Genomic DNA, 23,090 nt, shown 5'->3' with positions numbered 1-23,090 from the left:
TATATGTTTTTAAGTAGAAAATTGCATAGGAACAGTGCTAATGGGCATCCTTATATCATTCCTGAAGAAATCTGTAATACTTCACTATTAAATGTTTGTAAGTTATGAAGTAGTATATAAAGAAGTTGCACATGCTGTTTTCTGAAGCACTATTAATGTGTGTAGAATTTTATTAAATGTTTAATCTACATCTCTTGAGAGGGTCGTAAAGTTTTTCTCCTTTGAATTGTTAGTGTGGCAAATTGAAGGAATACATTTTTTAACATTTAAATCATTCTTATATTCTGAGATAAACATAAATTAGGCATGTTTTATTTATTTTTAAATTCCTTACTAGATTTAGTTTGCTTTTGTAGGTGATAGATTTATATTTTATTTAGAATTTTTGTTCCTAAGAGACATTGGTTGGTAGTTTTTCTTGCTCATGCTGCCCTTATGAAGTTTTGGGGTCTTGGCTTCCTTGTTGTGTGCCGTGGAGTCGGTTCCAGCTCATAGCGACCCTTTACAGGGTTTCCGAGGCTGTAAATCTTTACGGGAGCAGAAAGCCTCATCTTTCTCCAGCGGAAGAGCTGGTAGTCTCGAACTGCTGACCTTAAGGTTTGCAGCCTGATTCATAACCACTATGCTACCAGAGCTCCTTTGGCTTCCTAGAGCTGCCATAATAACAACTGGCTTAAAACAACAGAAATTTATTCTCTCAGCATTCTGGAGGCCAGAGACTAACATTAGGAGTTAGGAGAAGTCATGCTCCCTCTGAAAGCTCTAGGAAAGAATCCTTCCTTGCTTTCTCCTAGCTTATGGTGGTTGCTAGTATTCCTGGACATTTCTTGGCTTGTAGCTACATCACTCTAGTTTTTGTCTCTGTCATCACATGACCACCTTTATATGTGTTTATCTCCAAATTTCCCTCTGTTTATAGGACACCAGTCAGTTACTGGATTTAGGGCCCACACTAACCCAGTGTGACTTCATTTTAACTTGATTACATCAGCAAAGATCTTATTCCTAAATAAGATCACATTCTGAGGGCCTGAGTGGGCATGGATTTTTGAGAGATATTATTCAAATTCAGAGTACTGGTGTGTTGCAATAGGATAAGCACTGTACTGCTAACTGCAAGCTTGGTGGTTCATTCCCAAGCCACTCCATGAAAACCCTATACTAGGTCAATGTGAGTCGGAACTGACTCTAGAGCACTTAGTAACACAATAACAAGTTCAAACTCATTCAATTGTTACCAAGATTTTACTAGTGTTATATAAGTCTTTCACTTCAAGGAACTACATAAAGATTCATAACTTCCCATTTTAAATCATTTTGTTGTTAAGTGATTTAAGTGTTGTTAAGTGCTGTCAATAAGGTTGTGACTCAGAGGGACCAAAAAGTTTCCAAGGAGGGCCTGGTTAATTTGAACCACTGACCTTGTGGTTCAAACCAACCTTGCAGTCCAGTGCATTAACCTGCAGTGTTAAGCCACTAATGACCCTATAAACACGGGACTATTGGATGGTTTAAAATCATGAAAAGTGTTTGCTAGGTTCGTATCTTTTTACCATACTAATTCAATCTTATTCTTATTAAATGTTTTACCATACTTATTCAATCTTATTCTTATTAAATGCCCTCAAGTCTTTTGCAACTCAATGAACTTGTGTAGGGTTTCCGAGGAGCGGTTGATAGGTTTGAACCACTGACCTTGCGGTTAGCAGTCCATTGCTTATTCTACAGTACCATACCATGATAATCTGAGAAGCTGGATTATATAAAGAAGAACATGAATCAGAATTGGAGGAAGACTCATCAACAACCTGCAATATGCCAATGACATAACTTTGTTGAAAGCAAAAAGGACTTGAAGTACTGTGCAGTATGGAATTGCACATCGATGTAAAGAAAACAAATCCTCATAGCTGGACCAACAAACAACATGATAAATGGAGAAAAGCTTGAAGTTGTCAGATTTCATTTTGCTTAGATTCACAATCTATACTCATAGAAGCAGAAGTCAAGCTATCAAAAGACGTATTACATTAGGCAAATCTGCTACAAAAGACCTTTTTAATGTGTTAAAGAGCAAAGATGTCAGTTTGAAGAATAAGATGCACCTGATCCAAGCCATGGTATTGTCAGTTGCCTCGTTTGCTTGTGAACATTGAACAATGAATAAGGGAGACCATGGAAGAATTGATGCATTTTAATTATGGTGTTGGTAAAGAATATTGAACATACCATGGTCTACCAGAAGAACAAACAAATCTGTGTTAAGAGCAGTACAGCCACAATGATTCTAGAAGTGATGATGGTAAGACTCCGTCTCTCATACTTTGGACATGTTGTCAAAAGAGACCAGTCCCTGGAGAAGGGCATCATGCTTGGGAAAGTGGAGCACAAAAAGCATACAGTGATGAATGATTTACATATTTAACTAATTTTTTGACCTTAGAACTTAGCCCAGCATCATTTAGCATCTCGTTTAAACCTCATAACAAGGAGCCATTTTAGCAATGCTTAATTATAGGTGATTCTGGAGTTGTGATGTGGTGCTGTGTGTTAATGTGCTGGACTGCAAAGTCAATTTGAACTGCAAGGTTGGCGGTTCAACCTCATCTCCTCAAAAACCCTATATAGGGCTGCTATGGGTCAGAACCAACTTGGTGGCACTAAACAACAACAAAATACTAACTTAAGGACTTCTAATGCTGTAGGATAAGCATTGGATTGTGAACCACAAAGTTGGCAGTTCAGACCCACCCAGCTGCTCTTCAGAAACCCTGTACAGGTTTGCTATGAGTCAGAATCAATTGGAAGGCATTTAACAATAACAATTACAAAGTTTACGTCAAACATAATAAACTAAACCCCTCAGACTAGCAAGAAAACACATTCTCTACCATTTTCTCATTCACTGTGTATCTCTTTTTTGCTTTGATATTTTATTGCCTGTGATTCTTGGGAGCATAACAATTACTATACAGCCTTGGGTCTACAAAACTATGTACTATGTAAAAAAAAAAAATTACATGATTTTTCAGGTAAATTGGGCTGTGTGTGAAAGTTGGTTTTCTCCTTTTGCAGACTTTAGAACTTTATGTAAAATGTAACTGCTTATATATAAGACCTTGTGTGGCACTGTGGGATTAAGCACTGGATGGCAAGGTTGGTTTGAACCACAAGGTCAACGGTTCAAACTTATCAGTCGCTCCTTGGAGACCCTATACAGGGTTGCTATGAGTCGGAACCAACTCTACGGCACTTAACAATAACAATGTGCTTATATATATATATCAGTGTTAGTATAGTAAACAAAATGTACAGGACATTTGAACAAAAGCCACCTGCTGTCAAGTCAATTCCAACTTTTAGTGACTCTTTAATGTAAGTATAACTTCTCAATAGGGTTTCCCCAGTAGCAGACTGACATCTTTCTCCTATGGGTTTGAACTGCTGACATTTTGGTTAGAAGTTCAGCTAGCACTCAACCACTGTGCCACCAGGGGGCAGAATGTTTAACCAACTTTAAGTCAACCTTATGGGTAGTTGTTTTTAGATTCTCGATCATGTAAATATTTTCCGCAAGAACTGTGAAGCTTATGGAAAATATTTACATGATATTATCTTAATTCCACCAGTAGAAAATGCTGAAGGAGATGAAGCTCTATTTACAATGAAGTGGCCTCAGTTCAATGTATATTGCAACATTACTGCATAGTGAACCTTTAAAATGTTTTATAGAAAGAAAACTTCAAAAAGTGGTAGACTTAACATCTTCATTCAATGTTAAATTATATTTTTCTCAATTTTCAGATTTTATTCATCACATTAATGACACAGACTCTGTCCTGAGTACCAATGATAGCAACCCTGGTAAGTAAGTTGTAATTTAGAGTTTAGTATTTTGCTTTATTCGCCATCTTGTTCCCAAAGGGATTTCAGATCGATCTATGACTGTTTTAGATCAGTGATGAGCAGAAGCTAATCATTCCGTATTATTATGCTAATTGAGCCACTACTAACTGGTGGCATTCAGTGTGTGTAAACAAACAAAACCTCCAATCAGTTAAGCAATATTGAATTCACATTATACAACTCATAATTTTAGCTCACAGTTCTAGTGTGCATATTTGCCTGTGAATAAGTGATAAATATTTTTTGAGAACCTACTGCTAATCATTTTGGGTGATGATTATTTTCCCTTTTGAAACATAGTTTTCTGTTTTTAACTTAATTTTAGATATTTGTTATTTTAGTCACTAATACATTTGCTGTTGTTGCTATGGGCCGTGGAGTTGGTTCCAACTAATAGCGACCCTCCATAGGGTTTCCGAGGCTGTAAATCTTTACGGGATTTACAGAAAGCCTCATCTTTCTCCCATAGAACAGCTGGTAGTTTCGAACTGTTGACCATAAGATTAGCAGCCAGATTCGTAACCACTACGCTACCAGAGCTCCTTACTGATATATAGAATATGTAACTATCATTTGTAACCTAAAGAATAATTTCCTAATGATGAACAAAGGTTAGGGAGTATGGAAAAATAACTTGAAGCTTTGACCAAAAAAAAAAAAAAATTTCTTAGAAAACTTTCCTTTGATTATTTATTAAAATAAATTCTTGAGGCCTTGGATTTATAAGTCTGATGGAAGGGGAGGGAAAGGAGTAGTCAGTGCCTAGGGTACACTGAACTGTTCAGGATGATGGTTGAACAACATGTAAAGATAGTTGAAATGGTGAATGTTTTATTGCATACAGATTTACCATAATACAAAATAAAATACACAAAAAGCAATGTAACCTTGCCCCCCCCGCCCCCCCAAAAACCCCACAGAGGAAATAGAAGCAAATACTGTTGTGAATGATGATGCTTGAAAGAGATTGTAATCATTGCAATGAAAGGATGGTGTGAAACCCATGTTCTCCCATGTAAAATATCACTCAATTCACAATAAAAACTTAAAAAAAAAAAAAAGGCAATGTAACCTTGTTAACTAACCATGCTGTTAACCTTGAATATCACCTAAAGCTTTAAATTAAATTGATACCATTTTTATGTAGGTACACACTCATCACTAAGAGGACAATTCAACAAATTCTTTTTAAGCCTTTTATGTGTCAAGAACTGGTTGACATTCTAGGAATATAATGAATAAACAGATTAAAGTTCTAATATAAAGCATGCATTCTATCATTTACTATTCAGTGTAATGTTGCCCCTTAATCACTCTTGATTATAGTAGTACATGAGAGTACTATGAAGTAAAATAGAGCTTTTTTTATTTTAACATCTTTATGTGTGCTCTGTTATATCCGTTGTTACTCATAACTTGTAACCTCTCTTTTATCATTTTTTTAAACCTATTGTGAATTGAGTGAAGGTTTACAGAGCAGATCATCAGTTTTACATTCAACAAATCATATACTTCATTTCATTTCAGTGAATACAGTCCTCTCCGTGTAACAACAGTTATCCCACCACTTCCCTGTGGTTCTTATTTACATTCTACCCTCCCTCCCAACCCTTCTGAACTTTTGTTGCTGTTAAGTGCCATCGAGTCAGTTCTGACTCATAGCAACCCTGGTTAGGGTTTCCAGAATCCTGGTGTGGTGCTGTAGAATACACACTAGGTCACAAGATCAGTGGTCAAATCCACCGGTCACTCTTTAGAAACCCTGTACAGGGTCGCTATGAGTCAGAAGTGACTCAGTGGCACTTAACAATAACAACATAAGGTTTCCTAAGAGCAGCTGGTGAGCTTGAACTGCTGGCCTGCCGTTCAAACTGACCATGCTGTTAAGCGGTTCTCCTACAAGAGGACTCCTTCTGAACTTTGTCCTTAGGTTAATGTTGCCCTTTTGATCTTGAATGGTTCTAAATGTTTTATAACAGCTCTGTAAAGTAGATAGTACTTTTATCCCCACTTTCTAGGTGAAGAAATAAAGGCCCAGAGAAATTAGTGACTTGCCCAAGGTCACTGCTATTACTAAATGAAAATGTTGGGTTTCATTATTAGACAGTTTACTTCCAATGCCTGTGCTCTTAATCAGGATTGTTATTGCTAAGTGCTGTCGAGTCAGTTCCAACCCATGGCAACCCTATATAGAGTTTCTAAGGAGCGGCTGGTAAGCTTGAACTTCCAAACTTGCAGGTCAAACCTACTTTTGCAGTCCAGCATTAACCCACACCACCACACCAGGACTCCAGGATATTTATTATCACAAGAAAATTTCAAGTTAGTTTACTTTTGTCTGGCGCAAGGTCAGCAGTTCAAATCCACCAGCTATTCTGAGGGAGAAAGATGAGGCCTTCTAATCCCTTAAAGATTTATAGCCTCAGATACCGTGAACCAACAGAATAACACATAATAACAACAAGAGCATAGAAGAAAAAAAAAAAAACATGTTAAAATGCTAAGAGAGGAGAAAGAAAAATAAATGCTTGCATTTGTGGCGTGCCAAGTAATAGATAGAGAAAAAAGTTAAAAATAGAACTTAAAATGAATATATCACTTACTCTATGACAGATGATGAGTATGAGTGACCTAGGTTGCTAAATATGACTATTTTCCACCAGCATTAAGAGTTGGTTGTTAGCAAAGTTCTATCAGGAATGGTTTGTACTCTGTCTGATAACAGAAATTATCACCTCAGTTTTGGAAAAATACATTTTACTGCCTTTCTAGGTTCTTAGGTTGTTATCAAATGTCATAAACTGACGGGAGAGTTACAGTGGATTACTGGAATTCAAGGTTCTTAGTCAGTGCTTAGGTTTTGGGAGTACCCTGGTAGCTGATTCAGTGAAGTCTACTTTTTGGTCTATAGTTTTGGTTTAGAAATCTATGAAACAAGAAAATCTGCAAAAACTTCTCTTTGGCCTTTGCATGTGTGTTTAACACAACAAACAGTTTCCATGAATAATATTTTCAAAGACCAAATCCCATCTAGTCCAGTATTTTCTCTCTGACTTTAGGACCAATGGATAGTTGGTGGAATATTTGTTTCTGGTAGAAACTAAGGCTGTACTTGAAATTATTGTTTACATTCACCACTTTAATGGTTTATTTGTCCTAATATATCTAAGTATAACTGTTTTTTTTCCCCAGGAAGGACAAACATAGTGCCCATGGAAAAGCTTGTGTCAGTCTCTGGGACCACTTGTTTTCTTTGTTTCATGATCTTCTCTAATCTGTTGCAGTGATTTGTCCAAGTGCCAAGAATGGTGGCCATCCTGACAATGGCTCTATGATCATTTTCTATGCCAACGACACGGGGGTCCAACAGTTTGAAAAGTGGTGGAATAAGTCCAAGACAGTGCCCTTTTACCTCATAGGGCTCCTCATGCCGCTGCTGAATTTCAAATCACCTTCATTTTTCTCAAAGTTTAATATCCTAGGTAAGCCAAGGCCCTGAGTTTGGAGACTCTGTATAAGAGAATTCATGCTGGAATCTGTGGAAAAATGACCTGACAGGTGGGAAACTTACTTTCCAGACCTGTTCATCTATGTTTAATGTATTCACTTAGCTTTTTAAATGTTTTTATGGAGTTTGACATTGAGAAAAATGTAATTGATCATTTCATGTACTTTTTTTTTTGAGACGCAAATTATTGGTTTTTCCGTTGTATCCTACTGAACAACTTATGACTGTTCCTCATTTCCAATTAGGGTAAGACTTGAGGATATCGACTAAATTTTCAGAAGAGATCTAAATTGGCTAACTTAGTGAATTCTCAACTCTAATAGTTAGAAACATTAAAATGCCTTAAGGAAAGTTTTAGGATATTTTTTCCTACAGTTTTTATTTGAGTATCACACAAAATCATCACCTAACTTTCAACCTATTAAGATAAGACTCAAGGATATTGACTAAATCTACAAAAAGAAGTTTTTGTCGATTTTCTTAGGTTTCATCGATTTCTGAACCAAGGAGGTCATTCTTTAGCTTCCTAGGTTTATTCTGCTTAGGTTCTCTTCCTCAGTACTTTTTCTTTCTTGCAGCAGGTATTGTTAAGTGCCTGCGAGTTGGCTCCGACTCAAAGCAACCCATTCTCGGGACAGTATTGCCTCTGTTTTCCAGAGATCACTGAAGGGCTATTTTGACCCTATCTTCTCTTACAACACTAAGCCCTCAGATGGCAGAGGGCATCCCACTCCCCTCCCCACCACCAGGAGTTCTGATGAAAATTCCTATCTGGTTAATTTAAGACAAGAGTATAATACAGAAGTCATTGATAAGCCCAAATAGACCATAGGCTTTCAACTCCTCCCTATAGAGCTGGTCTCCTGGTAGGCAATCTAGAGTTAAAATATATATAAGATTATCCATTATATCACCAGGAGGTGACTTTTGGGGTTCCCAAAAAGTCTGTACTTCTCTGCCTCAAAACAGGATTCACTGCCATAAACTGCCATAGACACGCACACAAAAAATGATCTCTTGTTTTCATCTTTACTGAATCACCTAATCTCCAAACCCACAGTAGAGTTTATGTAGCACATTTGTGGTTTCATGGTTTGCTTGCCGACTTTCCTATGAAACATATCAACATATCTTTTTTAAGTTATCATGTAAAATTACAGAAAGATTTGCTCAGTTGAGGAAAACAACCACTAGATTTTCTCCAGGTTGATAATTCTCCAGCTCCTTAAAGATATTCTGCTTTTACCAGGAATTAGCATCTAAGAGGGGTCCTGAGTTTCCTGACTCGGCTCTAAAAATGACTGGATTTAATTCCTTAAAGGGAACAATCTTCTAACTAAAAATTTCTGAATAGCAGCTTTATCCTATCAATAAAGGGATTGGAATCTGGAATCTTTCCATCTAACATGTAGTACTACTCAATCAAAAACTTAGATGCTAAAGCAAATAGTTCATTGATTATTAGGTTTATTGGCTTTCTGAAATGTATTCCTGATTCACATTCATTACTTTTCTTTCTACACAAATAACCATGACTGTCTTCCAGGCCAGCACTTCAATATACAAAGAACAAAAGTCAGTTTCATGTAACCTTACAGCCTCTCAGTTTGTATCCTCCATTTAACTCAGCTCATAAGTAAATTAAGCTGTTTTGCATTTAGCAACATAATGAGATACCTTGATCTAGTTCATCTTAGGTCTACTACATAGTTTTGGGGGGGCTTCTTTTGTTTGTATTCTGATAACTCACTTAGCTTGTTTTCTAGAAAACAAGATCTTAGCTGGGTCTTAGTGGGATAATCAATGGATTCCGAAGGTAATAGTTTTCCACACTTTGTTGATTATGTGGAAATTAAGCTTGATTTTTTTTTTAAAGTCTGTAAAACACAGAAAGCTAATAAACTATTTCTGATTTTTTTTTTTTTTTCTCATAGGCACAGTATCTGTTCTTTATTTGATTTTCCTTGTCACCTTCAAGGCTGTTCGCTTGGGATTCCATCTGGAATTTCATTGGTTCACACCAACAGATTTTTTTGTACCAGGTAAGCTTTGTAGCCAAATAAAGAATAAATTACAATGTGATCTTTAAGTTAACCACTCTTATATGCTACTCTGTGAGCCCTGGTAGCATAGTGTGTTAAGAGTTGGGCTGCTAATTGCAAGGTCATTAGTTCAAATTTACCGGCCACTGTAAGGTAGAAAAATGAATAACAATTTTTTTTTTAATGCTGATCATGTTTATTAATACTGTTAATTAAGCCAAAAGCAGCGTAGCAGTTGAGATTACTTTGGTGTTCTTGAAGTTACAGGTAGACAGGACCCTTTGTCATTTCTACTTGGGAGTTGACATTCACTGAAGTTATATTGCAACTAGAAAGTCAACAACCCATTCTCTGAATAAACATAACCCTAGAATCTCAGAGACTTAGAAAATAGTCAGTGTTTAATATAAGCAAATAATAACTACTCATTAACGTCATTCAGTTGCTGGAGAAGGATATCATGTTTGGTAAGGTAGAGGGTCAGAGAAAAAGAGGAAGATCCCCAACGAGATTGATTGGCCGGGTGGTGGCATCGATGGACTCAGGCTTGTTAACAGTAGTGAGGTTGGCCCAGGATGGGCAGTGTTTCGGTCTGCTGTGCATAGGGTCACTATAAGTCAGTGCCGACTTGATGGCACCTAACAACAACAACAACATCATTCAGGCTAATTAAGATTACAACTACTAAATGTCTCTTCTCTCCCCTTTTTTCCTAATGGTTATAACTTGGCAATTTCTTCAGTGTCACCCAAGTTAAGGAGTAGTTTGAACATAATAAAAGTACTATGAGCAAAAGATGCCAAATAAGAAGACTTGGTCAAGTGGAGGGTCAGCAAAAAAGAGGACAATTAGAAAATGAATGTGACTAATAAACTAGTGTCTTGAAACTAATAATGAGAAAGTAGTACAAAAATTCTGTTGTTGATTTAGGAAGACTGCTTCCTTTCTATTCTTCAGTTATTGATTAAAGCAGTAGAGAATTCCAAGTCTCTTTTTAGTATGGACTCAAACAAATTGTGCAGATAACTTAAGACTGGGCAGTGTTTCATTCTGTTGTGCATAGGGTTGCTATGAGTAAGAATCGACTCATTGGCACCTAACAAGAGCAACAACTTAAGTATCTGCTGTTACTCTTTAAATGTGCCCTGGTGACACATTGATTAAATGCTCAGGTGCTAGCTTGATAGATCTGTGGTTCAAACCCAGCAGCAGCTACATGGGAGAAAGATATATGGCAGTCAGCTTCTGCAAAGAATTGTTGTTGTTATTTAGTGCTGCTGAGTCGGTTTCAACTCATAGCAACCCTGTATAGGATTTCCAAGAAGTGACTGGTAAGTTTGAACCAACGACCTTGTGGTTCAAACCAACCTTGCAGTCCAGTGCTTTATCCTACAGCACCACACCTGGCCTCCCTTGGAAAATGTATGGGGCACTTCTACTCTGCCCTGTATGCTCACCGAGTCAGAACTGACTCAGTGTGTTTGGATTTGGTTTGATTACTCTCCAAAAAGTTTGTACAGGTTTCCCCACTATCTGAAAGTAGAGCATTCCTATGAAAAAAAAAAGAAGACCCTCTATGAGGTGATTGACACAGGGGCTGCAATAGTGGGCTCAAGCATTGCTACAACTTTGAGGATGGTAGTGGACCAGGCAGTGTTTTGTTCTGTTGTGCATGGGGTTGCTTTGAGTTGAAACTGACTCACTGGCTAGCACCTAACAGCAATAACATGAAACATTTCATAAGCCTAAATGGCATAGAGCAAAGAAACAATTACCATTCATTTGTATGGCAAACTTTTGAGCATTCTTCTCAGACTCAAAAAATAACCTACCAAATCATACCAAATAGCACATCAAACCTAAAACAACACTAGCATATAGTGTTCATAGAAGCAGTTCAAAGGTGTGAGGTCTTGATAGTGAGATCCTGAGTGTAATTTACAGATAAGGATCTCGGTGACACCACTCTTGCTGCTCAGGCTGTGTACTGCCTCTTTAAAACAAACACAGAACGCTAGTTTTGCCTTTCACTTACTGTCTTTTTATCTTTGTCTTTCTTTCTTCCCTTCTTTCTTTGATACTTTTAAATTGTGAATCGAGTGCAGGTTTACAGAGCAGATCGTCAATTTTACATTCAACAAATCATACACTTTGTTTTCATCTCAATGATTACAATCCCCTCCATGTAACAACATTTATCCCGCTTCCTCTCTGAGATTATTTTCATTCCACTCTTTCCCAACCCTTCTGAACTTTGTCCTTAGGTAAATGTTGCCCCTTTTTAATTGAATGGCTGACCAATTCCATGGTGGTGGTTGTTGTTGTTGTTAAGTGCCGTCAAGTCAGTTCCAACCCATAACAACCCTGTATAGGGTTTCCGAGGAGCAACTGGTGATATTGAACCACCAACCTTTCAGTTCAAACAGCTTTTCAGTCTGGCGCATTCACCCACAGCGCCACACCAGGACTCCTTATTAGTGTTGTTGTCCCACTTAATACCTAACACTTGGTCAAGTGGAGGGTCATCGAAAAAGAGGAAGATCCCCAGCGACATGAATTGGCACGGTAGCAGCAGCAATGGGCTCATGCATAACAACAATTATGGGGACGGTGTTTTGTTCTGTTGTGCATAAGGTTGCTATGAGTCAGAACCAAGTTGCTGGCACCTAACAATGATAACAAATATACCTATTTACCACTTGGCTGAAAATTGGGTCACATGGGTAATGAGTTTCATTCCAGGTCTGAAAGGTAGCTGATGTTCATCTTTTTTCTTAAAAGTGAAAATTCTGTTCGGAATTCTTTTGGCTAGTGAAACCAGGTAGGTCTTTTGTAAAAGTGAAGCTGCAGAAAGTGAACTTTAGAAAAGTGGAAATAGCTGCCTTTGTATTTGTTTACAATTTTTTGTTTCTTTTGTTGCAATATTCCTGGATTTTCCAAGCATTATCGAGTTACTAGACATTGGGAGTTGTTTATTTTACAATGTCTGCTTGTTTTGATGGTGTGGGTTAATGCGCTAGACTGCAACGTTGATTTGAACAAAAAGGTTAGTGGTTCAGGCTCACCAGCCACTCCTTGGAAACCCTGTACAGGATCTCTATGTGTCAGAATCAGAACCGACTCAGCAGCACTTAACAACAACAACTTGTTTTCAACGATTTTGACTGTATTAGCTTTGATGTTTTGTTACAATTAGAAACCCACAAAGACACAAAAGTTAATGTAAATTCAGGATAAAGAAAATGCTGGCACTTGAAAGGCATGCTTCCTCTCAGATTGTATTTAAAATTAGACACTCATAAAAAATGTCAGCTTTAAGCTGTTCCCCCCATTGATGAATAAAAATAGTCTATGATACAATTTTCTAAAATTAGGTCCATTGTGATTTATATAGAGTGCTAAAAGTCTAATGATAGGACATTAGAGGACAGTTTATTTCACTTTGCTTCATTTTTAAATGATAGAAAGGAGCATCATAAGGACTAAAAGAAGCTTGTACTGATATTTATGTTGTTGAATTAATTCTGTCTTATTATGGAAGATTTTCAAGAAATGAAAATATATCATAAATCTTCTTCTAAACACTAATTAAGAAGTCCTGGTGTGGAGTCATAGGATAAGCACTTGACCTCAAGGTCGGTTTGAGCCGCAAGGTCAGTGGTTAAGACTCACCAGTTGCTCCTCGGAAACCCTGTGCAGGGTCATGAGTAGGAACCAACTGTACAGCACATAACAGCAAGAACAATTAAGAATCAGAGAATTTTGGAGGGTAATGAAACTTTACTATCCTGATGAAAACATCACATAAGCATGTATTTCTGATTGAGTCTTCATTTGTATACTCTTGTTTCTAAATAGTTCTTCGTAATTCAGTAGATCCCGTCACCTTTTCCCCCAGATAATACTTGTTCCCAGGAAAAATAATGAGATTGAACCTATATATCCACTTTATTCCATCCTTTCTTGTCAACTCAAGGAGTTTACTTTTGAGTTATCCCTTCTCCTTAATCATGTATCATCAACTTTTACCTCTATTGAATTATTCCTACCAGTAAAACAAATCTATCTCCCAATCTAAAAAAAAAAAAAAATTCCTATGTGACCTCATATCCCACTGTAGCGATTGCCTTTTTCCTTCCCTCTAAAGAAAATGGAAAGAGTTGTCTGTGTTCACTGTCTCCACTACTTCTATTTTGCCTTGAACTCACTTTTTTCAGGCCTTGTTCCAGTCACTGTGATTCCTTCTTACCGTTTCCACCGATGAAAACAATCTCACCTGGATTCTTGTGATGCTTCCTAACTAGTCTTGCTGTATCCACTGTATCCCCTGTTCTCTGCTTAGCAGCCAGAGTGATGTTTTTCAAACACAACAGTCAAAAGCATCTTGTTTGCCTACCTCATTAAGAAGTATGGAAAGACTTAATCTTGCTCTACAGGGCCTTACATGCTCTGGTTCATAGCTGTCTCTCAGGTATCATCTACTACTTTCCCTCTTTTCAGAAGTCTTATTAGAGCCTGCCTCAAAGCAGGATTCATAGTAGAACTGCTGCAATCAAATACGAAAAAAGAAGAAGACAAAGATGAGTTGAGAGGTGCTATAGCCTCATTTATTCACAAGCTGAATCAATAATACTTAGAAAAGCCATGATGCTAACCCTATCAGAGCCTTAGGAGATAACCAGTACACTGCTTAGATAGTATTTCACAGCTGTATAATCAGCAATCTAACACTCAAATTCTATCTAATTACTTGCTTTCTCAGACTGCTAGTACCAGCTAGGCCAGTTCGGGTCCTCCAGTCCAAAGACACCAAAATAGAGTTAGTTAGAAATGCACAAGATGAAGTGGGAAAGCACTTATAAAAGATAAAGCAGAGAAGGAGCAGGTGACAGGAGCTACATCAGACCATGATGTAGCTCAAACAGTTATGAAAGGAGAAAGGCAAAGAAGGAGGTTTGGATAGAAATGGATTCAGAAAGTCTCGGCGAGTGAAATGGGGAGCCCTGGTGAAAAGATTGCTCATAGAGAAGTCCAGGTTAGGTAGGAGTAGCTAGGTCCTAGGACCCACCTTTTGGCAGGTTCTCACAGGTGTACAGGATTAGTAAACCTCCGCAACTGCCAGAGAAATGTGTTTAATTATTTTAAGAAAAATTTGACATGCTAATATTAAAGTTGTGCCTAAGTCATATTTATTTCTATTTTGCTTTTGTGAATGGGATCTTACATTTGCCTTTTTATAATTTCTAACTGGTTTTTACAGGTAGAAAAATGTTGATTTTTAATTTTTTTTCTATCTACCTACCTTATATTTGTCTGTTTTCCCCCTTTATTTTGAATTCTGACTAAAGAGTTTTTCAGATGTTTCTCTGCAAAAACTGTCTGCAATAAGGTCATTTGCAGATGATAACTGTATCGTCTTTCTACAAATGAAAAACAGATGCTTCTGTTATAATCCTATAAGTATAATGCTGTTGATCTAAAATGATGAGTCTTTTTCTTTGTTAAGAAAGTGTCCATCTATTTCTAATTTGTAAAGGGTTTTGAAAAACAAAAACAGAAGTGAGAGTTATCCTCAAATTGTACTGTCATTGCTGAGGAGTAAAAAGTTCAGAAGATTTCTAGACAGGGAAAGGGAGAATTTGCCTAAGAAAAATATACTTTTGTTTCCACAGGCAAAAATTCTGATGAAAGGTAATAAAGAACATGATGGAAAACAACAGTGTATTTTTTTTACATCTAAACTCCTGATTTCATTTCTTTTCAAGTTAGTGCTTGATTCTTGGTAGTTCTTAGTAATCCTTTCCTAAAGTAACATGCAAAAAGTCATTGGGCCTTTCTTTTCTACATTTCTACTTTTTACACTAGAGAATCCGCTCAAATGGCTTATTTCTCACTTTGCCTAAACCTAGCACTGCTTTCAAGTAAACCAGGGTCTTCTACATAAATCAACTTTGTCACTTTTGTATTAGTAGACATCAAAGACAGAATTCAGTGGTGCTTTAAAATATATATACTGTTACTTTTTTCCTTACTTCAAAGTAATTCTTTATTTGTTGTAGAAAATTTAAATATTATCCGTAAGTGGTTCATTGAAAATAAATCCCATCAGCTCAGAGATAACCACAATTTACATGTTTGTGAATATTCTTCCAGGTTTCTTTCTTTGCATATATACATACCAGGAGACTTTTTAAAAAGTTATGGAAAAGTTAAATGAAAAGGTAAAAATTAAAATATATGTATTCTATCTCATAACATAAGCTCCCAGTTCCAAGATACTTTTGTAAGCAATGATTGTTGTTGGTGTTGTTAAGTGCTGTCGAGTTGGTTCTGACTCATAGCAACCCTATATAGGGTTTCCGAGGAGCAGCTGGAGGATTTCAACTGCCAACCTTATATACCAGCCATTTATTCGATCCACAAAGAACAGAGGATCCTGAGAATTTAACTATGTCAATAGTCTTTCTTACATTATTAATTGATTTTAAAAAATTAGTGCCCTTTAAATTTTTTTTTAACTTCTTATTGTTCGTATTAGTTGCCATTTGAGTAGATTCCAACTCATAGCGACTTTATACACAATAGCATGAAACACTGTCTGGTCCTCCACTATCCTCACACTCGTCATTAAGCTTGAACCCACTTTTAGATTAGGAAACAAAAAAAAAAAAAATCAGAAGGAGCCAAATCTGGATTGTAACATATGCCTAATGATTTCTATCAAAACTCTTGCAAAATTACCCTAATGTGATAGGAAGAATGAGCCATTATTGTGGTGAAGAAAGACTAATGAAGCTTTTCCAGATGTGTTTCTGCTATAACTTTGGCTAACTTTTAAAAAATATTCTCATAATAAGATGCTATCTTTCTTTGTCTCTCCAGAAAGTCAACAAACAAAATGCCTTGTTTATTGTTGTTAGATGCCATCAGATCACTTCCAACTCATAGCGATTCTGTGCACAACAGAATGGAACATTGCCCAGTCCTGTGCCATCCTCACAGTTGTTACTACTTTTGAGCTCATTGTTGCTGCCACTGTATCAATCCATTTCATTGGGGGTCTTCCTCTTTTTCGCTGACCCTCCATTTCACAAGTATGACATCCTTCTCCAATGTCTGATCCCTACTGACAACATGTCTGAAGTATGAGAGGAAAAATCTTGCCATCCTGACTTGAGCATCCCCCTTTGCTCATGAATGGTCCACTTTTGTTTTAACTGAACCACTTTAAACTCTTGGTAGCCTTTGCTTTGATTATGGTTTATCTTCAGGGTCATACTAGTAAAACCATATTTTCATATTCTGTTACAATTCTTCAAAGAAATGCTCTAAAATCTTGATTTCATTTGTTTAAAAAATTTTTTTATTGTAGCAACACTTTCATAATATGGTAATTTTAATATTGAAAGTAAATTGTAAATGCATCTTTATAAACAATATGCATAAAATAGATCTATTATTCTAAAACCTTTTCTTTTTAAAATGCTTTTTCACAGTAAATTTCTTAGGTGTCAGATTTTCCCTCACAATAGTGCAATTAGTAGAAGGAAACTTTGTCAGTGATTTAGGACTTCTTTGCTAATACAAGTCCTTGTAGATTTCATGTAGGAGTGGGTGTAGGCTTATGTCTGTCTCTGTTTTCTTTATGACTTGTAATAGCTGCACATGTTCTGTTACAATCTGTCTGAGGTCTGTCATTTTCTGGAGCAGCTTGGCACACAGCTGAGAAGACTCGGGGTGATTCAGCTTGAGCTGGAGCTCCAAGGCTTGCAGCAAGTTGTCCTGTATGTCTTCAGTGGGCTTCACATTCAGCAAACCTGGGTGGTCTCCACTGAGAATAATGACAGCTATAAATATTGCTAGGTCACTGTCATCTAATTCCAGTGCATTGAACTTCACAGCAAACTCAAACTTGGGTTCCATAAAGTCACCAAAGGGCTTCCGCAGGCTCTTCAGAAACCTCCTTGTCATGAACCCTTGGCCCTCCGATATTAGAACCCCATCTTTATTCATTAAGGATGCCAGCATTGTGTATATGATCTCGTGGACACTGTACTTGAGGAGAGTTACTTGGTCATTCAAGTCCAGGCTCACAAAACCAGAAATGCTTTTGGCGTACTCTGTGATCTCCTGCACAGCGTCCACCAAGTGGAACTGACACCCTTGAAAGATGCGGATGGCCACCTCTTTGCTCTGCTCCTGCAAGGGGGTGATGTGTTTGAATTTGATTTTGTCTTCTCCCATCATTAAGGAATTCATATCATAGATAACAAATGGTGACTTGTCTGTTGTCTTTCCCGTAAAGATGGCCCTCGCCTTTGCTTTTGACAGCGGGAAGGACTTTATGTATGAGTCATACATGTGTTTGGTCAGGGCCCAGAGATCAGCAGACTCTGGGTTCAGCTGGTCGATATCGCTGGATATCTCTGCCAACAGCTTCTCCTTCTCAGCCTGTGGCATCCGCCCAGACCTGATGGCATTATGAGACATTCCCACAGCAAGAAATTTTTGAAACCGACAGTACTGACATTTATTTCTACTTTTTTTTTGTGGATCCAACAGTTAAGGTTGCATCTATTATAAATAAACTTCAATCTGATAGTCCTCTGGAAGAAACCCTTGCATCCTTCACAAGCATGAACGCCATAGTAGAACCCAGAAGCTGTATCTCCACAGACCCGGCACTCAACTGCCATGAGGGAGTTGGAAGATTCTTCATGGGGCTTATTATAGAGCTGAGTCTTTTCAGAATAACAAGGCAGGGAGGCAGGTTCCACTTGGATTGTACTTTGATAGTCTTGGAGCTTCAGGTCATACTTATAGTCAGCCACCATTGGGTCTGCTCTTGTGAAGGGAATATTTTCATAGTGTGGGGTAGAAATTAGTCACAAAAGGAGAAATACTGCATTATTGTAAAAAAGTTATCCATTTTTAAACTGCTGATTTCTTTGGGATATTGTTGCCATAAACTTTTCAGAACTCATCAGTGATTTCATCATTCTCCCGCCCAGGCCTCATCATAAATTTAATATTTGCTCCTGCTTTGATTTTAGCAGAATTCATGTTGCTTTGATGGAGGCTCTTTTCAAACTGATGTCTTATCCTTCTTGTTTGTTATGATGTGTCCTGTTCAGACATGTTATAAAAAATTAATATGAATTTCTTTTTGGTGCAAAATATTTTGAAATCCATGCATAGTTTTCCATAATAGGCATTTTCCACAAACTTTCTGGCGCACTCTCAAACACACACTTATAAGAATACAAATAAAATCATACTACACATGCTATTTGGCGTCCTGGTGTGGCGCTGTGGGATAAAGCACTGGGCCACAGGTGGGTTTGTACTAAAAAGGTTGGTAGTTCAAACTCACCAGCCACTCCTCAGAAACCCTACATAGGGTACACAGGGTTGCTGAGTTGGAACTGACTCGACAGCCCTTAACAACAACATGCATACTATTTGAATCATGAACATTTAGCCATGATTATTCCTCTACAACATGATTTTTAATTACTGTATACCTGTGTCCAGTATCATAGTTTAACTAGTTTCTTCTTGCTTCCAATATTATTAAGGATTGCTTTTTAGCTTAGTCATTGGAGAATAGTAAATGATCAATTCTCCCTTCATGCATTCCTTTCTTAGAGAGTTTTTTTCTGGAAAAATTCAACTATTGGGAAGGAGTAGGACTTTAGAGTCAGACAGACCCTGAATTTTAATCTCTACTTGGCCACATACTGGTTGTGTGACATCAAACAGGAATAACTGATATAAAGTACCTACACAAAGGAGTCATTTCTTAATTCCTTTTCTTTCTCTTTTCAAGTATTTTTTTAAATTACAGTGTTGGCCTTGAGGAAATGTGTTAAAAAAAATTTTTTTTAATATTTTTGCATACTGGACAAAATGGAGATAACACATTTTTAATAATCAACTTTTGATTGCTGATACTCATTTTCTGGTTCTCAGTTCTGATCTTTGAAATTATTTTCTCTTTTTCTCCTAGAGATAAGATTTCAGTTTCCACAGCTGACTGGAGTGCTTAGTCTTGCCTTCTTTATTCATAATTGTATTATCACACTGTTAAAGAACAACAAGAACCAAGAAAACAATGTAAGTAATTATTTGTGACTTTTGTGTTTCCTGAGAATGGACATTTTATATTAATATTTGAAGATGCAAAAGACTTCTTTAAAGTTTTCAAGAGCAGAGTTGTCACTTTGAGGACTAAGGTGTGCCTGACCCAAGCTATGGTATTTTCAATTGCTCCATATGTATGGGAAAGCTGGGCAGTGAATAAGAAAGACCAGAAAAGAATTGATGTATTTTAAATTATGGTGATGTGAATAATATTGAAAGTCTCATGAACTGCCAGAACAAACAAATCTGTTTTAGAACAAGTACAGCCAGAATGCCCCACTAGAATGAGGATGACAAGACTTTGTCTTGTATACTTGGGACACGTAATCAGGAAGGATCTATCCCTAGAAAAAACATCATGCTTGTAAAGTAGAGGGTCAGAAAAAAAGACGAAGATCACCAGTGACATGGAATTATGCAGTGGGCTCAAGCATAACAATTGTGAGGATGGCACAGGACTAGGCAGTGTTTCATTCTGTTACGCAAAGGGTTGCTATGAGTCGCAGCTGACTAAGTGGTACCAACCCAACACCAACATCAACCTTTTCCCTTAAGGCACTCGGAAAATAGAGCAAAGAAACTCCAAGCAGCAGAAGTTATCCAGTTACTTGTTGCCTAGTTTGCAAATTGTGAATTCAGGTTAACAGTTCCTAGCTACATGAACAAGTATCATGATTAAGTCTGAAAGAAGTATGTAGAATTATTAATAAAATACATAAAAAGAGTATGTTGTGCCCATGCTTTCTGAGACGGTTTGAGTGGAGGATAATGTTTGGCAGTCATTATAAAAGCAAAAATCTTTCTAAGTAGAGGGAGATTCACTGTCAAATTAGAGCAAGAATGTAAGTCATACTTTTCCTTTATTGTCTATAGCTCCAGCATGTTACCATGAATAGAGCATGAGCTTTAGAATTGAATAAATCTGGATTTTCTACACCTTCTAGTTTGTTGACTGTGCTCCTCCAAATTCATTTTCTTCTGATGTAAAAATAATGTTAATGAAGCTTACCTGTCAGGACTGTAATGAGAATGAAATATTTAAAAATAGGAAATGTATTTAACTTGATCTGGCCTAGGACAGGGCTGGAAAGTTTTAGTTCTTCTGTTCCTCTCCTGCATTGTCTCCTGACATTTATGTTACTCTTAAGTGCCCTGGAGTTGGTTCCAATTCATAGCAATCCTGATAAGGTTTTCCAAGGAGTGACTGATGGATTTGAACTTCCAACCTTGTGGTTAGCCATCCAATGCTTATCTTACAGTGCCACACCAGGACTCTTCCTGACATTTATAGTATTTATTTCCCCTTTTGTTTCTTTCTAAAGGGTTATCTGAGATAACTGTTTTTCACAAAGAATATATTAATTCTTCCACAAGATTCCTTCCTATGACGTTAAATCAAATCACTAACAAAGTACATTATTAAACCATATCAGTTTTGCCCTTCTCTCGTCATTGCATTGGGCATTAGTATTATAACTGGCTTGGCAAGAAGGACTCATGATAATATAAGAAAGCTGTGGTTGAAGTATTGCTTCATTGTTTTATAAGTACTGTAATTAGGATATTCTTCACATTGCTCATCATCTTTTTATACAGAGATCATAATAAGAAATGTTTCTGTCTTCAAGTCTTAAGAAAAATGTTCTCTTAATGAACTATGATTCCTTGTATTAAACAATAAGATTCGCGCATCTAGCTGTTCTTTTTCTATTTTTGCCAGAAGTCTGGAAAACTGAAGGATTAACGTTTCATATTTATTTTTTATAGCTTTTCTTAGGAAAAAAAAAATCTGTGTGTATATGTTTAGTTTTTATCTTTCTACCATTGTAGACTTGACTTTGATCTTGAACATTTTTGGTCTTATTTTACTTAGACTTTTGTCTTATGTCTTTCAAGGAAATCTCAAGAAAATCTTACTGTTCTTAATAACCTTTAAGAACTTTGGAATATGAAAGAAAAATTAAGGATATACTCATTGCCCTTTATTTATAAGTTCCTCCCTCTTCCTTTGCAAATGACCTGTCTGACTCATTACCACCTGAACTACACTACTTACCCTAAGTTTTAGGATGCTTAAAATGATATATAGAAAAATCTATTTTATGTCATAGGAAACAGTGAATCAATAATGTGTGTGTTATATACCTTGGTGCTATCTAAGATTTTAGCTATCCTACTCAACATATAAGTCGGGATGCTAACCTCAAAGACAGCAGTTCAAAACTACCAGCTGTTCCATGGGAGAAAGATGAGGCTTTCTACTCCCATAAAGATTTACAGCCTCAGAAACCCTAAACAGGGTCACTATAAGTCAGAACTGACTCCACGGCACACTACCACCACCACCAATCAACATACTAACTCAGAACAAGTGCCCCAGAAACCATTTTTGAAGTGAGATTCTCATGTATGAGGTCACCCTATCCAAAAGGCCGTGCTTCTCCAACATCACCAAAATCTAATGACAAAGGAAAGCAACCTTGTATTCCTATGAATATGAGGATGAAAATACAATTTTAATGAAATCTTATTTTATCTTAATAACTCAGACATATTTTTATTATGCTTATAATTAGTTTATCTTATTAGAAAATAGTCTTAAAATAATTAACCAGTTATATTACAGGCAGTTCTCACTTTACACAGTTTCCTGTACGTGCTGATTTCAGTTTTCAAAGTATATGAACTGTGAGTGCCTGCATAAAATAAAAACTAGCCCTTCAATCTACAGATCACTGTCGTACAAGAGATGTGAGTGTTGATGAGTGACCAATCACATCATGTCTTTCAGAGCCTGTGCCTGCATTTCTGTTAATTATTTTATGCTCAGATAGCAAAGTAGGGAGTAGTGTTACTGCCTTATCTCCCAGTGATAACACATCTGACATTTTACCAAAACTGGGTCATTGACAGGAGGAATTGGCAAAGGTGAAAGTGCAATACAAAAAGTGATCAAGCTGGAAGTAAAATCTGAATTGAACACAAATGGAGATATAAAAATAATAGATGAGTATGGAGATGTTGAGACTGGTTTCACCCAAGAAACACTAGATTGATATACAGCCAGCAGAACCCAATGAAGGTGAACTCATCAACATAAATATGAAAAAAATGAAGATGTCCCAATGGACACAATACTAGCAAAAATTCCCATTAGAAGAATTTTGAGGGATATTTCTCAACATTGAAAACACACAGAGAAGACATTATAACTGTAGCTAATACTTCAACAAAGAATAGGAAAGATATTTACTCTCTCTTATTCTTAAGCACCGTGGAGTCGGTTACGACTCATAGCGACACTGTGTAGGGTTTCTGAAGCTACAAATCTTTATGGGAGCAGAAAGCCTCCTCTTTCTCATGGAGCAGCTGGTAGTTTCAAACCGCAGACCTTGAGGTTAGCAGCCCAATTCGTAACCACTACGCTACCAAGAGCTCCTTATTTACTCTATATAATAAGTCATATGATGAGACGAAGAAGGCATGTCTGG

General features: G+C 37.0%; 1 protein-coding gene and 1 pseudogene across 4 annotated transcripts in view; one reads left to right on the top strand and one right to left on the bottom strand.

Moving 5' to 3' along the window:
* The window catches only part of SLC38A9 (solute carrier family 38, member 9), a 110,599-nt gene that overhangs the window by 66,041 nt on the left and 21,468 nt on the right, over window positions 1–23,090 (top strand). For 3 of the 4 annotated variants that reach the window (XM_006874645.1, XM_006874644.1, XM_006874643.1), the window contains 4 exons: window positions 3,805–3,864; window positions 7,191–7,388; window positions 9,349–9,456; window positions 19,466–19,572. In XM_006874645.1, coding sequence (XP_006874707.1) covers window positions 3,805–3,864; window positions 7,191–7,388; window positions 9,349–9,456; window positions 19,466–19,572 — 473 coding nt within the window. The remainder of the gene's footprint in view (window positions 1–3,804; window positions 3,865–7,190; window positions 7,389–9,348; window positions 9,457–19,465; window positions 19,573–23,090) is intronic. The other variant, XM_006874646.1, reaches the window with a different exon arrangement.
* LOC102832843 lies at window positions 17,035–18,335 on the bottom strand (annotated as a pseudogene).

The sequence above is a fragment of the Chrysochloris asiatica genome, unplaced genomic scaffold (genome assembly GCF_000296735.1).
Source record: "Chrysochloris asiatica unplaced genomic scaffold, ChrAsi1.0 scaffold00291, whole genome shotgun sequence".
Taxonomy (NCBI): Eukaryota; Metazoa; Chordata; class Mammalia; order Afrosoricida; family Chrysochloridae; genus Chrysochloris; species Chrysochloris asiatica.
The sequence above is the reverse complement of the archived record's forward strand: the minus strand, read 5'-3'. Positions and strand labels throughout refer to the sequence as shown.